Source organism: Giraffa tippelskirchi, chromosome 10, assembly GCF_054371585.1.
Source record: "Giraffa tippelskirchi isolate mGirTip1 chromosome 10, T2T-mGirTip1v1.2.pri, whole genome shotgun sequence".
NCBI classification, from domain to species: domain Eukaryota; kingdom Metazoa; phylum Chordata; class Mammalia; order Artiodactyla; family Giraffidae; genus Giraffa; species Giraffa tippelskirchi.
The window spans coordinates 99409956-99437735 of record NC_137284.1 but is presented as its reverse complement, the minus strand read 5'-3'; the positions used below and the strand labels follow the sequence as shown (position 1 = coordinate 99437735).

Genomic DNA, 27780 nt, shown 5'->3' with positions numbered 1-27780 from the left:
TTGACTATGTCAAAGTATAAATCATTCTGTACATATAAATCATTGCTTATTTACTTGAAATATTAAATCAACTGTTCTTAAAAAAATATCTATCAAATTATAAGTAGTGTTACTTTAGGGCTGAAAGTAAATATTTAAATACACTTCCTTTTGAGTTTAGGAAAATAGGTTAACTTTGTAGTCTGTGATATATAGTAAGTTACATCCATCCATTTAATGAAAAGCAAAAATTTTACAAGGTTCTAAAGTATATAATTTGAGATTTGAAACACCTCAAAATCTCAGACCACTTCTTTTATACTAGTTGACATCTGAAAGAAGAGATAGACAGCTATCCACTGTGTATGGACTCCACCTCTGGTGTTTGGTTTTGTACACAAGCTTAGACCACTGCTCTAAGAATTTGAATTAACTTAGCACTCACACAGGAGGCGGGTGAGGAGGAAATAAAACAATGGAGATACAGATAGATTGGCCAGGAAGCATTGGGGTATGGGGTAGCTGAGTGAAGAGGCTATTTAGAAATCCAGCTTAGTGGAAAGAAGAATTGAATAACCTAATAACCCTATTAATATATCAGGGTTTTAATTTTTTCTTTGATGATGGTGAGTTTAGATGATGTTTTCGTTAGGTGAAACAGTAACAGGTAAGTGCAGCAGCCAGGCTTATCCTGGATTATAGTCCATTTTCAACCTCAAGAGTCATGCCATGTGTGGGCAGTGAAGGTTTTCTTTAGGGTTTCAGGATTGTATCAAGGAGTCCTGGCCCAGGACTAGCGTAGCAGTCAGATTAATGCATTTTAGTCCACACTGTCATTCATTGTCTAGTTCAGTTAGTTCGGAAAGGGAACTGAAATTTAGGAAATCATGAAGAAGAGCTGAATATAGTTTGAGGCTGACCATGAGATGAATTTTAGACCTGTTCAATTTCAAATAGTGACATACAATCCAAGAACATTTGGAAATATATAACTGGAACTTCAGAGAAGGAGTTAAAAGCAAGCACACTAATTTCTGTTAGTTCTCTTAGAGGAGATATTTGAAACCATGCCTCTGGATGGGATTTCTTAAGTAGAGATTTAAGACCAAAGGTCAGATGGCTGAGAACTGAGTGACTCAGGGATCACTGGAGGCCAGCCAGCTTGGTGGAATGGGAGTGTGGGTTTAGCTTGACCACTGGGGAGACAATGCCATAGAAAGTTCAGACTTTTCTCTAAAAGTGATGTCAGAGGGTGGCTATGGCACTGATAAGATAGCCTAGGGGAGAGGTCAGAAAGCAAAAAGAAGAGGAAGATGATCTGGCCAAGAGGAATCGATAAGAAAGGTGAAAGAAGCAACAAACTGGAGAGGGTGGTGTCCTGGATACCAGGGAATAAATGCTTTGAGTCAAGGGAGAAGCTTGCACCAGCTATTATGACACCTCAGTCGGATGAGAATTGAAATGATTCTATTGAATTTAACAATATGGATGTCATTTGGTGGCCTAATTAAGAGCTGTTTTTGTAGAGAAGTCAGAATGATAACGGGTTGTGGAATGTGATAAAACACACTAATAACAATAGCTCTAGAAAGGCCAATGTCCAAAGAGGTTTTAAGATGGAAAAGATTTGTGTTTATATTTGGATGGAAGACCAAAGGTTCAAAGGAGAAAGGGAAAGTTTGAAGATTTAAGAAGGTAATAATGATAACCTTATTGACAAGCCAGCATATCATTTCTTAAGCGTTTAGATCTAGAGTTTGGATTATAGATACAGAGTTCGGATTATGTAAATATACATCCATTATCAAAGCATGAGAATTGAGCAACCAGAGAAACATTTACTGAATTGTTAATGTAGGTGACTCCACTCGTTATGGGAGTATCGTTGATAACTGCCTTTTAATCATGTCTTCATACCAAGTTGGGCTTTCCTGGTGGCTCAGATGGTAAAGCGTCTGCCCACAATACAGGAGACCCAGGTTCCATCCCTGGGTTGGGAAGATCCCCTGAAGAAGGAAATGGCAACCCACTCCAGTATTCTTGCCTGGAAAATCCCATGGACAGAGGACCCTGGTAGGCTACAGTCCATGGGTTGCAAAGAGTCAGACACGACTGAGCTTCACTTTCTTTCACTTTCATACCAAGTTATTCCATAAAAGTTACTCAAAAAGCATCTAACTCAAGTAAGTCCCCACTCCTGCTTCATTCCAGAAGTATTAATTGCATTTGAATGGAAGACACTGACCCAGCAGACATTTATGCATCTGAGTTCCAAATTTCTGATTTGTGTTTGGACCACAAGTTGATGGAAATAGACAGCTTCTTATAATTTAGATTAATAAGGCCCTTAACTGAATTTAATTGTAACTTTTACATATAGGATAGGAGAGGAAATAGAACATAAACAAGTGAGTGAGATTTGCCCAGTCACATCTGACTGTTTGCGACCCCATGGTCTCTACAGTCCAAGGAATTCTTTAGGCCAGAATAATGGAGTGGGTAGCTGTTCACTTCTCCAAGGGATCTTCCCAACCCAGGGATCGAACCCAGGTCTCCTGCACTGCAGGTGGATTCTTTCCCAACTGAGCTATCAGGGGAGCCCAAACAAGTAAACACGCAGCTAAAGAGAAGAAAAGTGTGGGAAAGATGAGTAAGGAAGTTACTACAGAATCCAGTAGCTTAACTTTAAAATGTATTTAAAGTAAATTTGTGTTTTAATGTGGTCTGGTGGTGGTGGTTTAGTTGCTATAAGTCATGTCAGATTCTTTGTGACCTCGTGGACTTTAGCCCACCCCAGGCTCCTCTGTCCATGGGATTTCCCAGGCAAGAATACTGGAGTGGGTTGCCATTTCCTTCTCCAGGGGATCCTCCCAAACCAGGGATTGAACCTGGGTCTTCTGTATTGCAGGCAGATTCTTTACTGACTGACCCATCAGGGAGGACCTTATGTGGTCTACTCTTCACTGAATTACTATCACAAGCAAAAGCTCTAAAAGTTAAGATCAAAATTACAACTTCTATAAATTAATTGTGATTGTCTCTTACACAGTGATCACGTTTGGTTTGTGGGCTCTTTTGAGAATCTAACAACAGTTATGATTCGCAGGTTTCTAAGGTGGTAACAAACACCTGTTAGGTCTCTTGTTATTCCTGAAGGTAACAAAAGACCCCAGATATCTTCAGATGTCTGATTGTAAAATGAAATATCTCTAAGAACTAAACAGTAAAGCAGGGCATAGATTATGGAGGGACCTAATGAATCATTTTAAGGATTTTGATTTTGGTCTGAGTGAGGTGGGAAGCCAGTGATAGGGTTTGAGCAGATGATGGACATGATCTGACTCACCATTTTTAAGCATCAGCTGTCTGTTGTGCCGAGTGTAGACTATAGGTACACAGTGGCCAAAGAAGGAGGGCCTGCTGTGTGACTCTTGCAGTAATTCACGTGAGAGATAACTGGGTTGGATCAGAGAGCTAATAGTAAGATAGTGTTGTATATGAATGTATTTTGAAGGCAGAGTAAGATTTATTGAAGGGTGATATTTCAGTGTGAGAGAAAGACGAGGGTTAAGGATGATTCTAGTTATTTGGTCCGAGCAGTTGAATGTATGGAGTTACCATTAATAGAGGTGGGAAGAACAGGTTTTGGTTTTGAACAATTTGAGATGCCCATTTTCTTTCCAAGTGGTACAGTGAAATAAGCAGTTGGGTAGAGGAGTTTGAAGGTGAGAGGAAAGATCTGCACCCTGAGATGTTTTGTGAGTCATCAGAGTACAGAATGTTCAGTGGATGGGATCCCTTGGGATTGTGGTTCTCAATCCCCCAGCACCTGGGTATCTGAAGTAAGAACTTCTGGACAAAGGGAGTACAGTGTGAAATATCTCTCTGGCCACAGACCCCAGAGAACCTAACTGAAGTGCAGTGGGACCAAGACATCAGCATCCTTTAGAACAGGGGTCCCTAACCCCCAGGATCTAATGCCTAATAATATGAGGTGGAAATGATGTAATAATAACAGAAATAAAGTGCACAATGAATGTAACATGCTAGAATCACCCTAAAACAACCTTCCCACACACACACCAGTCCATGGAAAAACTGTCTTCCACGAAACCAGTCTCTGGTGCCAAAAAGGTTAATGACCACTGTTATAGAAGTTCTCCACAAGACTCTGACATGCATGCAGGGTTAAGAACTACTTGCCCAGGAAGTAAAGTTGATTAGTGATCCAAGAACTGAGCTCTAGACCAGTTCAATAAGTCAGAAAATGAACAGACACTATGAAAAAAAATGAGATGAGTCGTCATTGATGGAGGAGGAAACAATGAAGACTGTGTTTCAAGTTGGAGGGAGTGGTCATGTGTCAAATAGCAACTGAGAAGGCCAGTGAGATGAATAAGAAGTGACCATTGACATTGTCCCGTGAAAATTATTGGTAACCTTCGATGGGAACAAAAGTCTAACTGAAGTGGTAGAGAAAATTAAAGATGGCACAGCTAGGCTACTCTGTTCAAGGGGTTTTCCTAAAAGAGAATAGTAAAAAGGCTGTGAGCTAAAAGAGAATATTTTTAGAGATGGGATATATCGAGTTTTGTTGGTAATGAGCTGGTAGAGAAGTAGCTGGTGTATGATGCACAAGGATGCCCTTGAGTAGCTGAAGCAGAAGAGATATATTAGAAGGCACCCCATCTGTAGTTACTGATATCTGTATCTATGTCTCATCATCCCTTTCAGATTTTAGATCATTACCAGAAAGTGGCCAGCCATATTTTGAGATTATCTTTCACACTGCCTTCTTTGGTAGGTTCATACACTAAGCACTTTCTGTTTATTTAACTGGTGATCTTTCAAATGACCAGTAGGATTTGATGTGGTAGATTTACAGTTTTTCAAACTTTCCATCTAAAGCTGTTTCATCATTTGTAATGATGTAAAATATGCTAGAAGTTTCCATTCATTTTAGAAGGACTTCAAAAAAATTATCTCATAGTTATAATAATAGCACTAGACACTGCATAATACTACAGTTCTCAAAGGAAGAAATTTTTGAGAAGAGATACAAAATGTGCAGGATGTTTGGAATCTTCTGACGAAAACTGGTTGATGACTCATGAGTCTTGTAGTTTGTGAAGTATATACACAAGAAAAATATGATATTAATTTGTCTTCAAATATTTGAGGTGACCACCTACAGTAAAACTTGTATCTTAGACGCTCATGATAAATCAAAACATTGTCCTTATGTTTTGTGTTTCATGTTAGCCTAAATTTTACCACCTTAACAAAAAGTATTTTTCACCTTTTAAAAAATTAGTTCCACTTTTTGAGGATAGAATAAAATTATTTACCTCATCTGATGAACTGAAGAAAATACTGGTGGATAATTTGTACCTCAATTCATGCCATGTAGTCCGCCTGTTGACAACCTAGAAGAGAAAATTCAAGACTAAATAGATTGTTCACATTCCTTTGTCTTTAGAACTATTTTGATAATAGTATTTTTATAGTATTATCTACAGATACTGTATCTTACTGTTCTCTTTGGTGCTGTTATAATTTTCTTTCTTTTTTCCTAGTGTTTTGTTACTAGTTTTTTTTTTCTTCAATTGCTTCCTTTGGGTGTGTGCCCCACAATGCTCCCTCTACACTTAGAAGATCTAGTGTTTTATTAGCTAAATAGACACTCAAATGTTTATGAATTGAGAATTGTAATATTGGAGGGAAATTAACTTTGAACAAAGAATTTTTGAAAAAGGAGTCTTAAGGAACAGGAGCATGTCTAGAAGTATGTCTGTTTTGTGCACTCATCAGAGAAGCTTCATCTTTAAAGATCTGGTCTGCAAGTCCAGAATTTTGATCATTTCATTTTGGTTATTTCTCCAAAGCATACTTTCTATACCTCTGTCCACCTGTCTTGATCTTTCAACACCCTGCTCTCTTATTTCTTTTTCTTTCTTTCCCACCTGACTCATTTTATTCCCTTTGCATGATTTCATTCAACAATTTATTGCAGTTTAGAGGAACTCAAATGGCAATGATTCATGACATTTTCAATAATAATGCTTTAATACTCTTTCAGATAGTTTTATTCTTAGTTTGTGTGTTTGCAAGATATGACTCCAAAATTCTCTTAAGACCCAAGGCTTAACAATGATTTTTTTCTAGGTTGAATTAGATTCTTTCAGCTGATTTCTTTCAGAGTATATAGTTGCATTGCTATTTGATTTTTTTTTAATTGCATTCTTAAATGACACTGCCTGAATCTTAAAACTAATTGAGGTAACACTGAAATACTAGTTTCTCTTATAAGTTTTCTCAGTAATTTTTAATACTTACATATACAGTTTAACTATCATAGTTTTGAGGACCTTTTATATTTAATTTTTATAAACCTCAACTAGTATAGTATGAAATAGGATAGAGGGGAGCTAATGGTATAGAGTTGCCATATTTCTGAAAAAAACTTGTAAGATGAAAATTTTTTTTTCTATAGACAGTTTCAGTTGAATACACAAGGAAGCTATTTGAAAAATGTGCTTATGATCCTCCAGTTCAGAAGTTTTTAGCTTTGGGAAGAACCCATGACGTCAATGGGGGACGGGGGGAGTAACCTTAATGTCAGTAACCTTTAAACTTTGAAGGAAATTCTAAATTTTACTTAATTATAGATGAAAGCAATAAACAAGTTTATGGTTATTTCAGAAATCATGAAGTATTAGTTATGCTAATCACTACTTTAAAATTGTAGTACATATCAGATCATCTCTAGGTCTTGTTTTTAATATGTTAAAAAAGAAGTACTTATCATAATATTAAAAGCTGAGGTGTAATAAATAACTGTTTCAACATAACTGGTTTCCATTGAAATCTTTTGTATTTCATTTTACACATTTAAAAATATTATTTTGTGTCCATGACATTGCAGATAAATAAGAATCCCTGCCCTAGTGCCCTTTGCATCCTAAGCATTCTTTGTAGTAGAAATTTCTTTTTTATACTACTTTTATACTACAAGTAACATATTTGTTCTGTATACTTACATTTCTGTGTGCATGTTGTATAAGACGGAGAACACATTTTTGTAAATAACTTTTTAATTTTTGCTCATATTAATTTAAGATATATCCAAATTTCTACTTTAAAAATTATATTAAGAATTTAGTATTTAAGTAACTGTTGTAGTTGCCTTTACATTTTAGTGATATTCTTTTACCAAGGCATTGTCAGCAATACCAGGGCATGGAGAAAACAGAGGAAAGAATCAAAGTCAACAACCTGGTGGACAATGTGTTTCAGATTAATTTTCTGAAAGGATTTTAATTGATAGGCAGCACAGTGTGGCCTCAGGCCCCCTTCCCAGCACAGGTTCTTGATAACTTGTAACGTCTTCCCTACTACTTGCACACTTGACTGAAGGGAAAACGGAAGGTGGTAGACATCTATCAAGTGGATATAGGAAGCAATTAGAAGAAAATAAAAGAATAATTAATAAACATTTTGCTCAGGGAAACTAATCAAAGTTCCTATTTTGAAGGGGGAAGTTCATACAAATAAATAGTAGTTGTCTCCTAAAGATTGAGAAATCCAAGAGTTTGGGGGAGATGTGCAGATAATTGAAAGAAAAGAGCAAAACGGACTTACATCCTATGACATATTAAGCCTGCTTAAATTTCTACTCTGACGTCTCTTGGGAAATCAAATTGGAGAAACCAGACCTCTTGGGGAATAGCATCCCTGTACATAACATATTTAAATTTGACACTAGAGGTTAAGTTTATTTTTTCTTAATAATTATGTTCGGTGAGGAATGCAGAAATTGCATTTTGGAATAACAGAAGACTAGTTATTGTAGAAAGAACTTTTCAACATCTATGGTAGCTATCTACCATAGGAGGTAGCTCACTCTACGTGTTCTATAGAGTGGAGTGAAAGGAGAAGGAAAACCAAAAGGAAGCTTTACCTCAGGACCTACAAATGAGCTTCATCAAGTCAACAGGTCTGCCATGTTCCCAGGCTTGTGTACTGAATTCTGTACAGCCGTCCTATTTTAGTCTTTAACCTAGTGCCTTTGATAACTGTTGTTACTTTGTAATATAGTTAGAAATAAATATGAACTAAATATGAACATACTAGTTCTTGAACCCCAGTTGACCATTTTATAATTATATATATGGGTATATGTGCAATGATATTTAATGTATACAATAGTATTTTATATAAAATATAATCTATTCTATATTACTTATATTTAATATGCTCTATTATATAATGTAAATATAAGATATTTAAATATATTCTATTTATATATATTTGGAATATATATATTTGTTTATTTATATTTGGATCTCTTGACAAATCGCCTAACTTCAGACTCCGTTATTCTCTCATACTTGCCTCTCAGAACCCCAAGTCTAGATTGTCTGTCTTTTTACCTTCTCTCTATACCAAGGAGCTGAGTAGTACTCACAAAGCCTTGATATCCATAAAAACTGCTGTAAATACACAGATGTGTCTTGGATCTCACCTTGATTCGCACATTCCCTCAGGTACCTGGATACAGCAGCAAACTGTGCAGAGCCACCCTCTCCCATTTTCCACAACAACACTTTTCATTTTGTTGCTTCTCTTTCAACAAAGTTCTCTGAAACTTCCCCTCACTCTGCATGGGAAGAAGAGTCTGTCTGTGTTTCTATTCTCTTGTTGTCAGTCTCCTCTGCTACTCACCTTACTCAGTCCTGTCCTTAAATGCTGTAGTTCCCTCACATCTCTACATCTCTTCTCTTTTCATTCTGGACATTCTCCCTGGGCAACTTGATTTTATTCACTCTTAAGAATTACAGCTACCAGCTCTGACCATCTCCCAGGCTCTAGATCAGTGTTTCTAGCCACCTCTTGGGCATCTTCCTTTGAGTGTTCTCAGATTTAACTTGTGTTACATTCAAAATATTTTAAAGCGAACTGTCTCTGTTTTTTTCCTCAGTAAATGGCTCCAGAGCCAGGAAGTCACACTTGACTTTTCTTCTTGTCTAGGGTCTTATCAATTCCTTCTAATCTCACCTTCTTATTCCTCACAGTCATCCTGCCTGACCCCACTGACACCATATTACTACCACAGATGCTGTCCCTGCCTCTCCATTTCTGAAATGGAAAATTTAAGCTTTCTACCTGGTTTTCCTGCACCAACAAGAGACAGCGATTCTTATCTCTAAAACTATCATATTCTTGCCTCTGTTTCTTTACATAGCCTCCCCACTACCTGGATCCACCTTTGCTTTCTCTTCACCTAACATGTCCTCTGACCATCTGCCTCTGGGACTTAGCCAACTTAGACTCAACTTGTATTCAGCATCAGTTAACTTTCCGCTCTGCTTTGACTGCTGAACTTTGCTTTGTGTACCTTTGTTCCAGGCCAAGAAAAGACCCTGAGCTAGACTTAGGAATCTATTGTCTATAGATAATAGTACACTATATCATCATAGAAACTTAGTGCTTGAAAAGAATTTGGAGATCATTCCCCGCCTCACTGTACACATATGGACACTGAGTGAAATACTTGTTCAAGGTCAGGTCACAGAACCTAACAGTGACAGTTAAGTCTGTCTTAACTGACTGGAAAACAGGCTTTAATTTTCCAGATCCTAATAAACAGGATGATGCTTAGCTGTGCTACTCCTGAAGATAGCAAAGTAATTATAAAATGAAACACCTTTGCTTTTATGCCCCCAACAATGTCATTTCCTGTAGCCAGATGCCTACTCAAAACCAAACATACAAACAGCAACAACCACCACAGACACAGCATTTCTTTTGGTACTTCTGGCATTTACTGCCTGAACTGTCATAGTAGGAATGAGCTGTGGTGCAGGAAAACCTCAACTGGGGAGTGGCCTTGATGAGGTGCAGAGGATTAGGAAGCAACTAAGTACTAAAAAGAGAATTTTTATATTCTTTTGCACAATTTAAAGTATTATAAAAAGGCTACAGTTTTTTTTTTTTTTTAATTAGAAAACAAGGCTTATCTACCCTTGTCAATTAGAGAGTATCACAAACAATGTGATCATAGATTTTTCTTGGCTCTGGAGTTGTTTGTACACTAAATTAAGGTAGAACTATTTATACCTTATAATTTCAGTGTTCTGCTGCCCTGTTCGTCTTTGACTTGTGTTGGTGTCTTAAAAAAAAAAAATCAGATGGTATTGAGAGAGACCATGGGTGGAGAGAGCGCACGATGTGGGAAGAGGAACAATGCCATCATTGATTCACAAATTAATTCCATAAATAACAGGATTTACCTCCTGTGCACAGCTTTGACATGTGCTTTGGTGTCTCATTTTGCCCTAACGTTTTACTCGGCTTGTTCCCCTTCATCTTGCCTGCAGTGTCTGTTAGACTGCTGTGCCTCTTTGGTTGGGGCCTGGCTTCTCTGTCAGGGCCTGGGAGCACACCCTGGGCCTTCTCAAGTGAGGCTCGTCCTGCCTGTGTGAGGCCTGTGCGTCCTGCTGGGATGCTGCCCTGCCTCCATGGGGGCTGCAGGAACTGCTGGGGCCCCTCAGCCCTTTGGACTCTTGCTAAGGAACGCTCAGGTTGCTGAAGTGTTGTGTCTGGTCCCAGTCCTGCGGATATTGTCAGCTTCCTTAGTGTTTGTTTACTCCCATGCTGCCACAAAAACCTCACATCACATGGCCAACCCTGGGAGCTCTCGAATAGCCACTGATATTAGCCTACAAATATTCCAAATGGGGTGTACTGATTCCAGATGGTGACATAGACTATCCTGAACTCGCCTCCTCCCAAAGACATACCAAATATATAACTCAAGAAGATAAAAGTTCCTCTTTAAAAAGGACCTTGGAGACTTGAGGTGTGGAAGCTGAACAACTCCTAAACATTAGGCAAATGAGAAAAAAACCCTACATCAAAGCAGTTAAGTAGGGCTGAGACAAAATCTTGGTATAGTGACCCACAATCAGAGGAAACTCAAAACCTGGAGCTTCTCCCTAAGGGTAGGGGGTGGTTTAAACCTCATATCAGAGATGCTAACTTTTAAGACCTGCAGAGAGATAAGTTCCCAAAACATCTAAGGTTTAAAAAACCAATGATACTCTCTTACATGAGATCCACACAGTTACAGTGACTGAAAAATAGCTCTTAAAGGGCTTGCTTGCTTCGACTCACCTGTCACCGGTGCAAAGACAGACAACCAATTGAGAGGTGCCAGACAATATGTGAACGAGACCTATTTGCTTAACTTTAAATGTCAACCTGAGGGACAAGCACTTAATACACACACATCTAGGGCCTATTGAAGTTCTCTCTGGGGACAGAGGCTGGCGGGCACCATCTCTGTGTTCCCCTCCCTCCAGTTTACTGGTATCTCCCATTAAGGGAACTTGTACCCTTCTCTGGGGCTTTTCCTGGTGGCTCAGATCATAAAGAATCCACCTGCAGTGTTGGAAAACCAGGTTCAAACCCTGAATTGGGAGGATCCCCTGGAGAAGGGAATGGCTACCCACTCCAATATTCTTGCCTGGAGAATTCCATGGACAGGGGAGCCTGGTAGAGTATAGTCTGTGGGGTCACAAAGAGTTGGACATGACTGAATACCTTGATTCTTATGACTGCTCTCCAGAGTTATCTGTATATCACCTGCCTCTGATAGCCACCGGGACTACCACAGCATACTACCTCACGCCAGTCAGAATGACCCTTATTAAAAAGTCTACAAGTGCTGGAGAGTGTGGAGAGAAAAAGGAACCCTCCTATACTGTTGGTGGGAATGTAAATTGGCGCAGCCACTGTGGAAAACAATATGGAGGTTCCTCAAAGAAACTAAAAGTTGAGTTGCCTTATGATCCAGCAATCCCACTCCTGGGCATATACCCAGACAAGACTATAATTTGAAAAGATTTCTTGCACTCTTGTGTTCATAGCATCATTATTTACAGTAGCCAAGACATGGAAACAACCTAAATGTCCATCAGCTGAAGATGTGGTACAAATATACAATGGAATACTACTCAGCCATAAAAAAGAATGAAATAATGCCATTTGCAGCAACATGGATGGACCTAGAGATTATTATACTAAATGAAGTCAGAAAGACAAATACTATATCACTTATATGTAGAATCTAGAGTTCTATACAAATAAACATATCTATGAAACAAAAACAGACTCATAGACATAGAGAACAGACTTGTGGTTTTCAGAGGGGTGAGGTAAGGTAGGAAAGAAAAGGAATGGAAATTTGAGGTTAGCAGAGGCAATCTTACATATAAGATGGATAAACAGTGAGGTCCTATTATAGCACAGGAACTATATTCAATATCCTGTGACAAACCATAATGGAAAAGAATATGAAAAATAATATACATATATGTATAGTTGTATAACTGAATCAATTTGCTGTACACAAAGTAACACATTGTAAATCAACTATATATATATAAAACTGGAATATTCATAAATGTGCAATGATTGGACAATATGCTATTGAATAACCAGTGGGTCAAAGAAGAAATCAAAAGAGAAATAAAATACCTTGAGACAAATGAAATGGAAATACAACATATCAAAATTTATGGGACAAAGCAAAAGCAGTTCTATGTGGAAAGTAGATACTAATAAATGCCTACCTCAAGAATTAAGAAAAATCTCAAACAGCTTAATTTATAATGCAAGGAACTAGAAAAATAAGAACAAAGTTTAAAGTTAGTAGAAGGAAGAAAACTATAAAAATTAGAATGGAAATAAGTGAAATAGATAGACTCACCAAGAGAGATGACTCAGAATCAGAAAAGAAAAAGTAAACATTATAAATGATACCACATAAAGGAACATAGGATTCTATGAACAATTATATTCCAACAGACAACTTGGATAAATTTCTAGAAACATGCAGCTTACTAAGATTGAATCAGGAAGAAATAGAAAATCCAAAAAGACCAATTTTTAGGAAGGAGATTGAATCAGTAATGAAAATTTTTAAAAAATCCTTCCAATAAACAAAAGTTAGAACCAGATGGCTTTATTGGTGAATTCTTCCAAACTTTTAAAGAAGAATGAATACCAGTCCTTCTCAAACTATTCCAGAAAATAGAAGAGGAAAGAGTACTTGCACATTTTTATGAGATCAGCATTACTCTGATACCAAAAATAAACAAAGACACCGCCCCCCCCAAAAAAGTTACAGGACACTATTCTTGATGAACAAAGATGCAAACATCCTCGACAAAATATTAGCTAACTGAATTCAATACATCAAAAGGATCTTATACCATGATCAACTGGGGTTTATTCCAGGGATGCAAGTATGCGATTCAGCATCCACAAATCAATCAGTGTGATATACCACATTAACAAAATGGAGGATAAAAATCATGATCATCTCAATAGATGTAGAAAAAACATTGGACAAAATTCAACATCCTTTGTGATAAAAATTCTCAAAAAAAGTTCACATAGAGGGAGCATACCTAAACATCATACAGGCCATATGTGATATGCCCACCAGTAATATATTCAACAGTAAAAGCTGAAAGGGTTTCTTCTGGGATTGGGAACAAAACAAGGATGCCTATTCTCACTACTTTTATTCAGCATAGAACTAGAAGCCCTAGACAGAGCAATTAGGCAAGAAAAAGTAGACATTCAATTTAAAAAGACGTATAAATGTCTCTGTTTGCAGATGACATGATCTTATGGATATATAGAAAACCATGTATAGACACTTCCAAAAACTGTTAGATCTAATCATTGAAATCAATTGTTGTATCCAGTATTAATATTAAAAAATTAAGAAATATTAAATATTAAAATTATTTAAGTATTTCTACATATTTTAAAATAAATAAAACTATCAAAATATTTATTATTTATTAAATAAATATTTAGCTTATTTAATAAATATTTAATATTTATTAAAATATTTTTAAATATTGAAATATTCCATTTCTGTACACTAATAATAATCTATCAAACTTAAGAAAATAATCCCATTTATAACTACATCAAAATGAATACCTAGGAATAAATTTAACCAAAGAAATGAAAGACCTCTATACTGAACACTATAAGACACTGATGAAAGGAATTGAAAAAAATAAATGGGAAGATATTTGTGCTCATGGATTAGAAAAATTAATAATATTAAAATGTCCATACTATCCAAAGCATATACAGATTCAGTGCAATCCATAGAAATAGAACAAGCAATTCTGAAATTTGTGTAGAACTACAAAAGATCCAGAATAGTCAAAGCAATCCTGAGAAAGGAACAAAACTGAGAAATCATGTGCTCTGATTTTGACTATAATACAAAATTATAATACAAAGTAGTATGGTATTGGCATAAAAACAGACACATTAACCAATGGAACAGAAGAGAGAGCTCAGAAATAAGCCCACAGATATATGGTCAGTTAATTTATGACAGAGAAAGCAAGAATATACAATAGGGGAAGGACAGACACTAATAAATGATGCTGTGAAAACTGGATAACCACGTTCAAAAGAATGAAACTGGACCACCATCTTATAACACAGACAAAAATTATTACAAGATTGAAGACTTGAATTTAAGGCCTGAAACTAAAAACTCTAGAAGAAAGCATAGGTAGTCAGATCCTTGACACAGGTCTTGGTGATGACTTTTTAGATTTGATCCAAAAATCAAAGGTGTTGCATTTAAAGCAAAAATAAACAAGTAAGGATACTTCAGACTAAAAAGTTTATTCAAGACAAAGGAAACCAGTGACAAAATGAAAAGGCAGTCTACTAAGTGGGAGAAAGTATATGCAAATTTGGGTTAATATCCAAAATACATAAATAATTCCTCTAGCTCAATAGCAAAGAAACAATCTGATTTAAAAACTACAATGAGATATCACTTCACACCTGTTAGGATGCTGTTTTCTAAAAGACAAGAAATAAGAAGTGTTGGTAAGATTGTGGAGAAAAGGAAAACCTTGTACACTGCAGAAGAGAATGTACATTGGTAGTCACTATGGAAAACAGTATGCAGGTTTCTCAAAAAATTAAAATAGAATAACCATGTGATCCAGCAATTCCACTTCCAGGTATTCATCTGAAGAAAATAAAAATACTAATTTGAAAAGGTACCCCAGTGTTCATTGTAGCATTATCTACAATAGCCAAGATATGGAAACAGTCTTAAGTGTCCACTGATTGATCGATGGTTAAAAAAAATATGGTGTATATTATACCATGGGATATTATTCAGTAATTAAAAAGAAGGAAATCTTGCCATTTGCAACAACATGGATGGACCTTCAGAGCATTATGCTAAGTGAAATAAATCAGACAAAGACAAATATCATTATGATCTTATATGTGGCATCTTAACAACCAGGTTGCTGGTGGCCAGAGCCGGGAGGCGGGGAGGAGGGCAGCGGACAAAATGGTTGCAGGGTGTCAAAAGCTATAAATTTCTCATTATAAAATAAATAAGTTGTGTGGATTGACTGTAATTAGTAATACTGTATTACATATTTGAAAGTTTCTCTGAAAGAAAAAATATGTGTAATTATATACGATGACGGATGTTACTGAGACACACTCTGGTGATCATTTTGCAGCATACACAAATATAGAATCATTACACTGTACACCTGAAACTAATATGCTATATGTAAATTATACCTCAATAAAAATGAATAAATAAAATCCAATATGGCAAAATATTATTTTACTGTTTACTGTTTATATTACTATCACCATCATCACCTTCTACATGATAAACCAAGTAGGATACCTACATGGCTTAAAAAAAAATGCTGATTCTTTTTCATTATATACCTTGGCACAATATTTAAACAAGCACAAATCAGAAAATGTGAGGCTGAAAGGTAAATTGTAAAATAAACACAGTGGCAAAAATAAAAATGGGAAAATATTAAGCTTTTGGGAGAGATTTCTTACATCATTTTTATACAAACATATATTTTCTTATACTTATTTTTTGTCCTAAACGTAGATAATATTGTGACCAACTTTAGCAGACTGTTTATGTAGTGATTCTTTCTAGGAAAATGCTTTTAAGATCTAAAGTAGATTTTGTTATCCAAAAGTTAAAGTCAACCTTCCTATTAATTAAACTTTTTGGATTAGAGCTATTTCAACTGGCCAACTAATAAAGTCAGCACTGAGTAGGTTCAAGTATGGTTTTACTGTCTTTGCTTTCTAGCTTCCTGAGAAAATAAATGGATAATAGTTTAAATATGGGAAAAGATTATTATTTTTAAATCTCCTGCTGTAGCCAAACACACAAGATTGACTAAATCTTTCCAGGCAGATTTCTGCTCCACTCTTCTGCAAATTCTCTTAGAATTGCCTTCTGGAGTCTTCTTTTTAAGTATTTGAACTAAGAACAGAGTCTTTAATAAACCTCCTTAGGTTAAAATAGAATGGCTCTATTTTGGTGTGGTAATGAGTGAACAATACATTGAAAGGTAGAGAGTTGTAGCCTCTCTAGAATAAATATTGTGCCATCGTCATCATTGTTATCACAGTAATAATATTTATTAAGTACTTACATGATAAATTCTTTACTGAGTACTTTGTATACATTGTCTCTTTTAATCCTTATCTTAACTCTTTGAGGACAGTAACTTATTACCAGCTATCAAATATATGATTTTAAATATGTAGAGATTCAGTAAACTAATATAAATAATACTTGCTCCATTGATATTTTTTCACTTTTCTTTCGCTGCCTCACTGCCCACATACTTTGCTTTTAATGTGTTTTAAATTAAACACTGCTACTAACTCAGCATTTTACTCCCTGGCAGATTTCTGTCTAAAGCTCCTCGGAAACTTTTTTTGTTTCACTTTTTGTTTCCTTCTTAGACTTTATAAAAGGTGACTCTAGAAAGGACTACGTGAATCAGGGTTACAGTTAAGTCATGACCAACAATCACGGGATCAAATTGCTGAGAATTTGGAATATTTTAATCAATCAGGCGCAAATCAAGCAGCAGGATCAACAAAGAAGAGAATGGAAAAAAAAACAAAACTGCTCTCCACTTACTGTAATTTAAAATATGAATGCACTTCCCATAGGAGGAGAAGGGACTCCAGGACGTGGATACGTGTTAGGAAAATGATCAAGGAGTCTCTCTGTGGGGTGGGGGAGAATGGTGCTGTTTTTCCTCCAGTTCTTTTGAATTCATTTAGAGGAAAGATGATAGTAAAGGTTATTGTTCAGTTTCTCTAAGTGTGGTCTTTGTGCTGCAGTGGAAAACGTAACTTGCTCTCTTTCTTTTACCTCCTGACCTATCTCACTTTCTTCCCTACTAGGAAAATCTTGACTGTGTTTTGGCTAAGATGCATGGCCTCGCTGGGACAGCAGTGTGCCAGAGGGCTCTGTGTGGGAGGCGTACTTCAAGCCAATTTATGCAAGCAGCAGGTCATTCTAGGGCCGTAGGCCAGAATGCCGTGCGTCCTCTGGCTTGAAGACACACAGCTCCTTGGAGCTGAGCTACCGTGCCGTCTTAGTAAATATTTCCTGCCCCCACAATCACTTGAAGAGCGGAACTCCCTGGAGATGTCTGCATCTCGTCCCTCACAGCTGACTTTTCACAGAGGCCAGATACTAACTTAGCCATCCTGGCTGCGATTCAGGATGACCAAAATCCACTTTCAGCCTGCTTTTGGATTTTATTGAGAAACAGTTGCAGCAAAGCAGTATCTGGGTAGAGAAATGCCTCTTACCCTGCATGGTGAGTCCCGCTTTGTCCTCCCAGGGCGGATGTGAGCCTCAGCAGCTAAAGACATGGAGTCACCTATGGGTTCCCTTACTCTGATTGTAAAGCTAGAGTCAGGTTTGATCGCAATACAGTTTCCTGAATAACTAATTATACATAACTGACTGCTCATGTTTCAATCTGCATTTGCTCCTTGCCATATTGTTGGCCTATTGGAAAAAAAATAATGAACCCTTTTCTTTGTATATAGTTTACATGATGGAGACCTGATTAAGAAAGGATTTTCAAGCATTTTTAGGCATAGGAAATGTTATTAGAGATTACTCAAGATAAGACACATACAAACCTGCCTTTGCTCAATAATGGGTTGTGGGTTATTCTCAGAATTCACTGTTCTTTGCCCTTCCCTGTACTCTGCTGTTTGGTGTCTTTGTTCCAAGAAATTCAAAGCACCTGTCATACCACATCTTAAAAGAAGGAAACTAAAAAAAATAGACTTATTTAGAATACAGCTGCGTTTACTGTGCAGAGTTTTCTGATGGCTCTTTGGGTTCCTTTCACTATAACAAATTGCTTTTCTCATATTTGCCTAGTATTTGGGGCCACCAATGATTGGGTAAATCAATTTGGGATAATTTTTAAACTCATGTATCCTTACAAAAATAAATCTTCAGTCTCATTTTAAAGAGAACAAAGAGCCTCAAATCAGTCACAGATATTTCCACCAGTCATCTAAGATGCTGTTTAAGTAAGGTTCAGTTGTTACCTTCATGGCATTGGGAAGCTATAACAGAACCTTGCCAGATATGCCAGCTGCGTGGATTTAACATTGATGACCTTCCAGAGGACTCAATGATTTTGTTTGGGTTTGTGTCTGCAAGTAATTCGTAATAGTTTTTTTTTTTTTGAATCAAACAGTGTGCCAAAGATTTCCTTTTATGCTTTCTTTTTGCTCCTTGGCTGCTGATTTTTTTCTTTGTTTTCCTAAATTTACAGTAGCTATCAGTCTTGTGCTGAATTCTCCTCTCAGTAATACACTGAATTGTGCAATTCTTTTGGGCCCAGTTTGGAAAAGGCATCCTTCCCAGAACCTAGTTGGCTTCTCAAAGGTTAAACGCTTCTGGCAAAAAACTACAAATATGACTGAATAAAACCATAAAAACTAAAAACCACAAGAACAGGGGGAAAAACAATTATTTCTGACAGTGAACTACATGGATGCAGAGGACTCATCTTTTTTAAAGTTTGTTTCTCCATTTAAGTCTTCTCACCTTGTTAATTCTTATAATCCTCTCTTTGCTTCAGATAAAACCAACAACTTAATGCCTTTTATGATCTTCCATCCCCCTGGGAAAGGGAGGGGTGGGAAACTATAACTGCTATTTCTTCTTAGATTATTTTAACCTTTTCGTTACCCCCAGTCGCAATCAAACTACCCTTTCCAGAACAGACTGGAAAGAAAAATCCTTTTGGCAAGGAATACAAATCAGGTTATTACACTGATTTGATAGGATTTAGGGATTCATTTTTTGGCTTGTTCCTTTTTTGTTGTCATATCTGAGTATTTTTCTACTTATAAATGGATGTGGTTTTGGTAGATGTCTCTATGAATGCACCTTGCTTAATACCACTTTAAGCTCTGAAATGAATTTTGAATTGTGGCTTCTTCAGATTTGATTTTTCAGAGCAACCCAAAGTGCTTTTCCAGTAAATTAGGCAGGATAGGATAACTATTTTTGTAAGTTTTACTATTTACAAAAAGGGCTTATTTTTTTAAAAATCTGTCATAACCATATACTCTACCAGTAGAGTTCCTATTTACTCTCTACATTGCTTCTGTTCATACCTTAATTTTTAAGTTTTAAAATTAGATTACTTTTGATTGAGACACCATCTCTTGGCTGCCTACCCGCTTTTGTCTATTTCACCAATGTGACTGGAAATCTATGAGTTCTCCAACTCATCAACTTTGCTCTTCTTGAGGATAACATTTACTATCAAGTCTTCATTAAAACTAAAAATCAGATTCATCTTTAGAAAGAAAACATGAGTCAAGGCTGAAAACAAGATCAGCAAGACAAATCAGCAGAAATTAGTTATTTATAACTGACCTCCTCCAGGAAGATGTACAAAGTGTTAAAAGTAGTCATTCCCACACCAGCAGCATAGGTTGCTGGATTAGACCATGAAACCTAGTTGGGGAATCATGTGGGCTCCAATCCTGGCTGTGTTACTTCCTGCCTCGGTGACTTTGAGCAGATCTCCTGTTTACTATAAAATCTGTCTGTGGTAAAATGGGGATAATACCATTACTGCTTCTTAGAGATGTTATTTGAATCAAATGAATTAATATTTGTAAAGAGCTTAAAATAGAATTTATTACCAAGTTTCATAAATAAAGTACAAGAGTGGTGAAAATATCTCTTCGAAGATAACACATTTCTTAATTAATAAATGCTTTTTCTTCATTAATGCCAGGCTTCTTATTCTCCATAAAACCACCATTGGTATCCGTTATAGAAATTACACTATGTTGTTGAACACAGTCTAGGAGTGTTTGATCTATTTAGCACTAAGAATTTATTTTTTCATGTTCTTTGTTTACTAAAAATACAAAGTTTAACAGAATTAAATTCTTTGTAGATCTTGTTAGCTACCAGTAAAAGTTTGGAGAGAATCTGTTCTTGGCTTAGGGCTTCTGATTTTTGTATAACAACTGTCACTATTGTCTAAGATCTGGAACAGATTTTAATTCTCAAATGAATATGTTCTCTGAGCGGCTATGAATGGTTTAGCTGTGACTGTCACCCTCATTCCTCTTCATCTTGAGGGCAGCTGATTTCGTATCACTCACATTCAGTCACTCCTTTCTGACTCCTTATTGGTTTCCCCTCCCGTTCTGTATATCAGAATGGCTGGACTCCCTTGTTCTGAGTAAGACACTGAAACTTTTCTATTTCATTCTACCACTGAATTTGTTAATACCTCCTCTTCTTTTCACTTACCCATTAGCCAAACTTGTCAGTCTTCCACTTTACTCCCTTAGTCTATCTGATATCTCTATCTGGTATCTCCAGCTAAAGGAAAGATTTGATTGAATTTCTCATCACTTCAAACTCTCAGTCTAAACATTAACTCATGTGCATCTTATCTCTTAACTTCAAAAAGTCAGTACTAAGAGAGGACAATCATATTTGACAAAGGACTGTTGGATGGATGTCTTCACTACATGAAGAACTTCTACAAGTTAATAAGAAAACCAGGCAATTCAGTAGAAAAGTGAGGGAAATACAAACACCTGTTTCAGAGAAGAGGAAACATGAATGGCCAAAAGCATGAAAAGATGTTCAAATTTATTAGCAAACAAGTAAATGCAAAGAAAACCATCATGAGATGCCATTTCACATGCAACAAATTGGCTTATATGAAAATATGACAGTTTCAAAGATTGGTGAGGATGTGGAGCAGTGAGCATTCTCCTACTTGGTTGTGGGAATACATTTTGGAGCAGTCACTTTAGAAACAAATGCAGTATTGCCTAACTTGATTAAATGCTTGTGCACCCTAGAGCCCAGCAATTCTACTGTCAGTTATTTAGCAAGTTGGCTCTAGGAGACTTTGCACAAACCTGTTTCAAACATTAATGTGTGGAATAGCAAAACGCTGGAAATGACCAGAATCCTCCTAAATAGGATGGATAAATACAGTGTGAAACAAGTGAACTTTAGCTACAAGAATCAAGAAAGGTAAATCTGAAACATCCAATATTGAGAAAAATGTTACTTACAGGAATTTATGTGGTATCATTTCCTTTCTGATAGATTATGTAGGGATATTCACACATTCATTGTTGTACAAAGTACAACAAAAAGCAAGGGAAGAGGAAGATGTACTTAGGACGGGACCAAAGAGGGCTTCAAAGGTATTGTAACCCTCTATTTCTAAGGCTGGTGGGAAGGCCATTCTTTCTCCTTCAAGATAAGTTCAGTACACATATTTCAATGTATGATATATTTCATGATTAATCCATAAATAATCTAATGTTCAATAACTGTGCTTAAGGTTCTTCAGTATCAAGTAAGTTCTTACGGATTCCCCTCTTAGTCTTGAAATACAGGCCATTCCATAGCAGAACACAAAGTTAAGGTTGGAAGTGTCCTTAGAATTAGTTAATATGGGTAATTTGTTTGAAGGCATATTGAATAGAACTGGCTTGTCAGTTAAACACTAATTTCTTAATAGGAATAATAATAATAATAAAGTCAGCTCTTTATAATGTTTCAGATATTTTACAAATCATGATGATAACATAATCTTAGATAAACTCTACTGAACTGAGACATATAAGATAAAAGTTTATAGAAGGATAAAAGTTTATAGAAGGAATGAAGAAAGAGGGAAAGTAGAGGCTCTCGAGAAACCCAGGACTTCCCAAGGCTATGGACTTGGATCCATGGAGTTGATTTTGCTGTTCTCCTGTTGTGATTGGATACCATAGCCCCCCCCTTATGTGTGATTTTGTTTTCTGTGGTTTCATTTACTCACAGTACCAAAGTATTCAATAGAAGACTCTAGAAATAAACAATTCATAAGTTTTAAATTGCATGCTGCTCCAAGTAGCATGATGAAATCTCATGCCATCCTCTCCATCCCACCCAAAACATGAATCATCCCTTTGTCCAGTGTGTTCCACCTGTTTGTATGTAGCAACCCTCTTGGTTTCAGACCAACTGTCTTAATATCACCATGCTTGTGTTCAAGTAACTTTGATTTTACATAATGACAGCTCCAAACTGCAAGAGTACTGATCCTGGCAACTCAGATATGCCACAGAGAAGCTGTAAAGTACTTCTTTGAGTGAATAGGTGAAAGTTCTCAACTTAATAAGGAAAGACACACACACACACAAACTATATGCTGGGGATGCTAAAGTCTACAGTAAGAATGAATCTTCTATCCATGAAATTGTGAGGAAGGGAAAAGAAATTCATGATAATTTTGTTGTTTCACCTCAAACTGTAAAAGGTATGGCCACAGTGTATAATAAGTGTGTAGTTAAGATGGAAAAGGCATTATATTTGTAGAAAATATTTCATCAGAGACTATATTCACATAACTTTTATTACAGAAAATTGTTATAACTATTCTATTTTACTAGTAGTTATTGTTAATCTGTTTGTCCAGCTTATAAATTAGACTTCATCATAAGTGTGTATGCATGGGGGAAAAACAGTATATATAGAGTTCAGTACTATCCATGATTTCAGGCATCCACTGGGGGTCTTGGGATGTGGAGGACTACTGTACTACTAAAAACATTAGAGGAAGACAGAAACTCACAGACTTAGAATTCTATGATTTTTTTCCAGTTGCTCCATAGACCATTTTATATGAGAGTGGGCTTGGCCCTGAGAAGGATGGGAGGAAACACCAATGTATTTTTTTAGCCTTTTTTTTTTTTTTTCTGGCTGGACCAGGCAGTTTGCACAATCTCAGCTCCCTGACCAGGGATTGAATCTGGACTATGGCAGTGAAAGCCAAGAATCCTAACCACTAGGTTACCAGGGAGCTCCTAGCCTTTAATTCTACAAACAACTCTGGAGTTTCCTTTCTGAGTTTTTTTCTGACCCTCCTCCCTTTTTGCCATCTGGCATGTAAAGTATGTATTTCCCACATTTCCCCCTTTTACAAATTTATAGACTCGACTAAGAGACTACAGAGAAACAGGGAAATAGTCAGAGGTGGGGGGGTGGTTATGATGAAATACACAATTTGATGAAACTCCATCAAAGGCACTCAATCTTAAAGCCAAATACAGAGACACACAAGTCATGTCACAGTGGGATATAGGTAGGGGATTGTTCTATACTGTCTGTTGCTGTTCTTGGAAGCAGAATCCCTCATTAAAGCTTGCATCGTATGAAATTTTTAAAGAAGGAAAGGAACACAAACACACACCTATAAATAGCCCTGCTAAAAATTCATAAATATTTCTGAAATAAGACAAATGTCTTATAACATTGGTCTTAAATTATTTTATTGCATGTGTTAAAATCTTCCAGAAATAGACATTTTCCTCAGTTGCTCCTTTTACTTGACCCAAAATTCTGAGGAAAGAAGCTTAGAGTATGGTGTACTAAATTCATTAGATTGTAATCTGTTGATTTCTCACTCCTTTATACCAGTTTATGGCATTTGGTGTTCAAAAAGGCATCATTAGAAATGTCTCAGTAAAGTACTTCACGCAAAGGAAGTGGGAAAGCAGTGTTACTGTGTCATTATTCACATTTGCTAAGGTACATATCCTTTGTTAGAGATAGTCAGAACTATCCTAGAAACAATGGTTGGGGCCGGGGTCTGTTTTTAATTCTTGTGAAACCAAAAAAATCAGGGACCGTAAAATTGAGCCAGTTTTATTGGGAAATAAAATATGCTGATCCTAGTTTAATGGATTCCAATTTAGCTGTTGAATTAATTATTCAATAACATACTAAATGTATCATTTTTAAATTTTTTTCCTTGCAGTTTTAGAGCAGGTGGGGACATTGTAGTAACTTTCTGTTTTCTGAAGGACTTTAATATCATTTAGCAGAGACCAGTAGGCTATAAGGAAGAGGGATGAGAGGCATAGAGGGCTGGAACCTAGAACCAAGGACCAGTGCAGAGTGAGTAATACTCTAACCCATAGGCGCACACACACGTATATACAACAACTATAGTCTTTCCCGCCCCACCAAATGCAGTATCTGCTTCTAAAGATTGTTCATCTAAAATTTAACCTGTTTCTTTTCATCCTTCCAACCCACAGAAGACTTCTAGGACTGCAGGTCATTAGGTTCTGGATTACTTACTTTCATCAATTATTATTCAGTTTACTGATGATTTATGTATTTTGTGTTCCTTCTTTCTCTGACTGCATGGTCTCCTTCCAACTGAAAATGAAGACTGCTGTGTCCACTGTATCCTGGCCTGCCTGTTCTGTGAATTCCTGACCCTCTGCAATATTGTCCTGGGACAAGCTTCGTGTGGCATCTGCACCTCAGAAGCCTGCTGCTGTTGCTGTGGAGATGAAATGGGAGATGACTGTAACTGCCCTTGTGACATGGATTGTGGCATCATGGATGCCTGTTGTGAATCATCAGACTGCCTGGAAATCTGTATGGAGTGCTGTGGAATTTGTTTTCCTTCATAAATATTTATCTTCTGTTTGCGTTAAAACTGGAGAGTATTTTAAAAGTTTTTTCTTTTGAGGGACAAGAAAAGCACGTGGTAAAATTCTCATCAAACAACCCAGTACTTGCACTGTTAACTCATTATTTTAGGTAACCTCTGAAAGCCTTTTTCTCTCCCTCTAACCAAACCCACATGGTTTAATATGTGAAATTTTAACTACTTTTAAACTTGTTAATAGGTTGCAGTGACTGAGGGACATTTTGGCCAAAAAGAGAAAAAAATACAAAATGTCTCCTCCTTTTTATACTTCTCTCTCTCTGTTTCTTTTAACCAGTCTTAGGAGCCCCTTGCTCCAAATGCATTCTTTTTCGGTGGTTATTTAAATCAGACAATTTATTTTTAATGTTTTTACAATGGTTAAAAGTAAGCATTCCTTGGAGCAAACTTTGGGAGACACACCCACACAAGCGTTGGGCACTTAGTGTTTGTGTTCACGCTCTGCTTGTTCAACAGAACTGAGTGCCTGCTGTGTGTGACCTGCTGCAGCACCAAGATGGATGGCATTCAGCTGCCATCCAGAGAAGCAGAGGAAAGTTTAGACAAAGAGACCTGTAAAGAATAAGCCAGCCCACAGGCATATTGAAGTCAGGAGTATGAGAGAGAGAAACTCAAAAGGCTGTAGGGATACACAGAAAGGAAGAGCTAATGTCTATGGGAATATTCAGAAGTCTGCGAGGAGAATGTGGCATTTGAAGGAGGCCTCTTGGGATGAGTGATTCATCTGCTGCTTGAATGAATTAGCTTTAGGACCAAGTTTTAGGTGACCAACCTGAGCTGACGGTGCCCTTGAGCAGTTACAAGAAAAATGCCTGATGTATGTATTTTCTTTAGTTGTGGCAATACATCTTTCTTTAAAAAATAACTATAAAATTTAAGTTAACTAAAAATAATCACTTTTAAACATAATTTAGAGGTTATGATAAAGTTTTGATTAAAACAATGCTTTATTAAAATAACTATATTTTATAAAGAATGTGGAGCACTTTTGAAAAGTTGCGCTTAAATTAGGAAAATTTTTATATTAAAATCTCAGCATTTTGATTTTGATTTATTCAAACACTTTTCTTTTGAGAGCTTTAAGTATTTTGCAAGGGTAAGGGTTATTTGGTTAAGAAGCAAACCCCCCAATATTTATAGGCACAGTTAACCTTAAATGCAAATTATTCCTTCCAGTGCATTGAGAATCTTGACATCCATTACTATGACCAACTTTCAGTATTGCAATTTTACATTAAACTCAAATGGTGGGTTATAAAGATCCTTAAGTGTAAAGAAATAAGTAAGACTTATTAAGTTACTTATTAAGACTTAGTAAGTTATAAGACATAGAGACTTTGTGTGGTACAGATGAAAAGGAGAGTAAATTTTCCTACTACATGTTCTTCTGCTAAGCTTGTTGTCCCCAATTTGTAGTTTGGTCTGATTTAATGTAATACCTTGTAGAAATTTTGAAAGTATATCTTTGGATGAATAGTTATTTTTTATTATTCCAATTGAACACCAAATTGATAGTAAAAACAAATGCATATTTTTAGGAAGCCTTTTTAGCAAATCTAGGCTTAAAAAAGGAAAAAAAAAAAAACATTAGCAAACTCTTGAATCCCCCTTTTAGTGCTCTTTAAACACACACACACACACACACACACACACACTTAAATTGTCAGGCTTAAATAGAATTCCAGTCAACAGCTGTTTATCTCTTCCTGGCCTAAAGAGCATTTTTGATATAACAAATGAAATATGAGAACATCTTTCTACTATTTCTTGGTAACCAGAATCTGAATATTTACATATATCCAAAGTTAACATGTATATATATTAGGATATAAGAGTATCAACTTTATATTGATATATAAAACCTTCTAATGACCTGGAATCATTAAAATAGTATATCTGTTATACTGCAAAAATTTTCTGCCAAATTGTTTGTCTAATATTTAAGTGTATCCTGCTATTTACAATGATGATATTAGCACTTTTAAAATAATGTTTCTCTGTAACAGAGAGCATTAATTGATAGAATTTTAATCTCATATTTATATTCATAGTACTTTTCCTCTGTTGTCTATTCTGCAGTCATACCACAAGTACCTTGTATGATTTTTTAAAATAAATGAAAAAAACAACAGCAGCAAATGTGAAAATATTTTCAATATGTATTTTAGAATTTCTGTATGTAAAATATTTTGTTGAATTATATGGCCATCATAAGTGCTCTAGTTTACAGTTACAGATTTGGTCTCTCTTTAAATGTGGAAACGTAATCTTAAATATTTTTAAACTGGACCTGTATTATCCTGAATATACTATTTTGAAATAAAAAAAAAATGATTTCTCTAATCTAATTGATGGATCAATATTTAAATGAATTCAACTATAATTTACAAGTTTAGGCTTTTCTTTTCTTGTTACATCCTTCTCTAAAAGATTTCTTAGTCGCCTATGTAAATCACATGACTCATGCCCATAAATGAACTATGAAAGATTCAGATCAGTTTATACTGCAAATCATAGTTGACAAATGATTTGAAAACATGGTAAAACATGGTTTTCTTTTAAAAATTACAGTAGAGCAAAATTCACATTTTTTACGTTTGGTTTTTAGTAAATTGCTTTTACTTATTTGCTTTGGAATTATCTCCCAACTTATTAAAAAACTGTGGTAGTTTACACACACACACACACACACACACACACACACACACACACACACATGCTGAAATTAAACACAAAAGATCTATGGAACTGGGTATTAATTTTAATGAATTTCACCCAAAAGTAAATCATCAGAAGTACTTTCAACTAAGGTTTTTAGTGGCACAATTTTTAAGTAGTAGGAAGT

General features: G+C 36.1%; 1 protein-coding gene and 1 long non-coding RNA gene across 6 annotated transcripts in view; one reads left to right on the top strand and one right to left on the bottom strand.

Moving 5' to 3' along the window:
• Positions 1-24768, bottom strand: part of LOC145524871 (uncharacterized) — a 63758-nt gene extending 38990 nt beyond the window's left edge. For both annotated transcript variants that reach the window (XR_014067904.1, XR_014067905.1), the window contains exons 1-2: positions 24557-24768; positions 5328-5405 (exon numbers count right to left, since the gene is read on the bottom strand). This is a non-coding gene — a long non-coding RNA (uncharacterized LOC145524871). The remainder of the gene's footprint in view (positions 1-5327; positions 5406-24556) is intronic.
• MDFIC (MyoD family inhibitor domain containing) overlaps positions 1-27278 on the top strand; it is a 97230-nt gene extending 69952 nt beyond the window's left edge. For all 4 annotated transcript variants that reach the window (XM_081537925.1, XM_081537924.1, XM_081537927.1 and 1 more), the window contains exon 5: positions 24650-27278. In XM_081537925.1, the coding sequence (XP_081394051.1) occupies positions 24650-24897 (248 nt within the window). In that variant the 3' untranslated portion in view covers positions 24898-27278. The remainder of the gene's footprint in view (positions 1-24649) is intronic.
• The last annotated feature ends 502 nt before the right edge of the window (positions 27279-27780 follow it).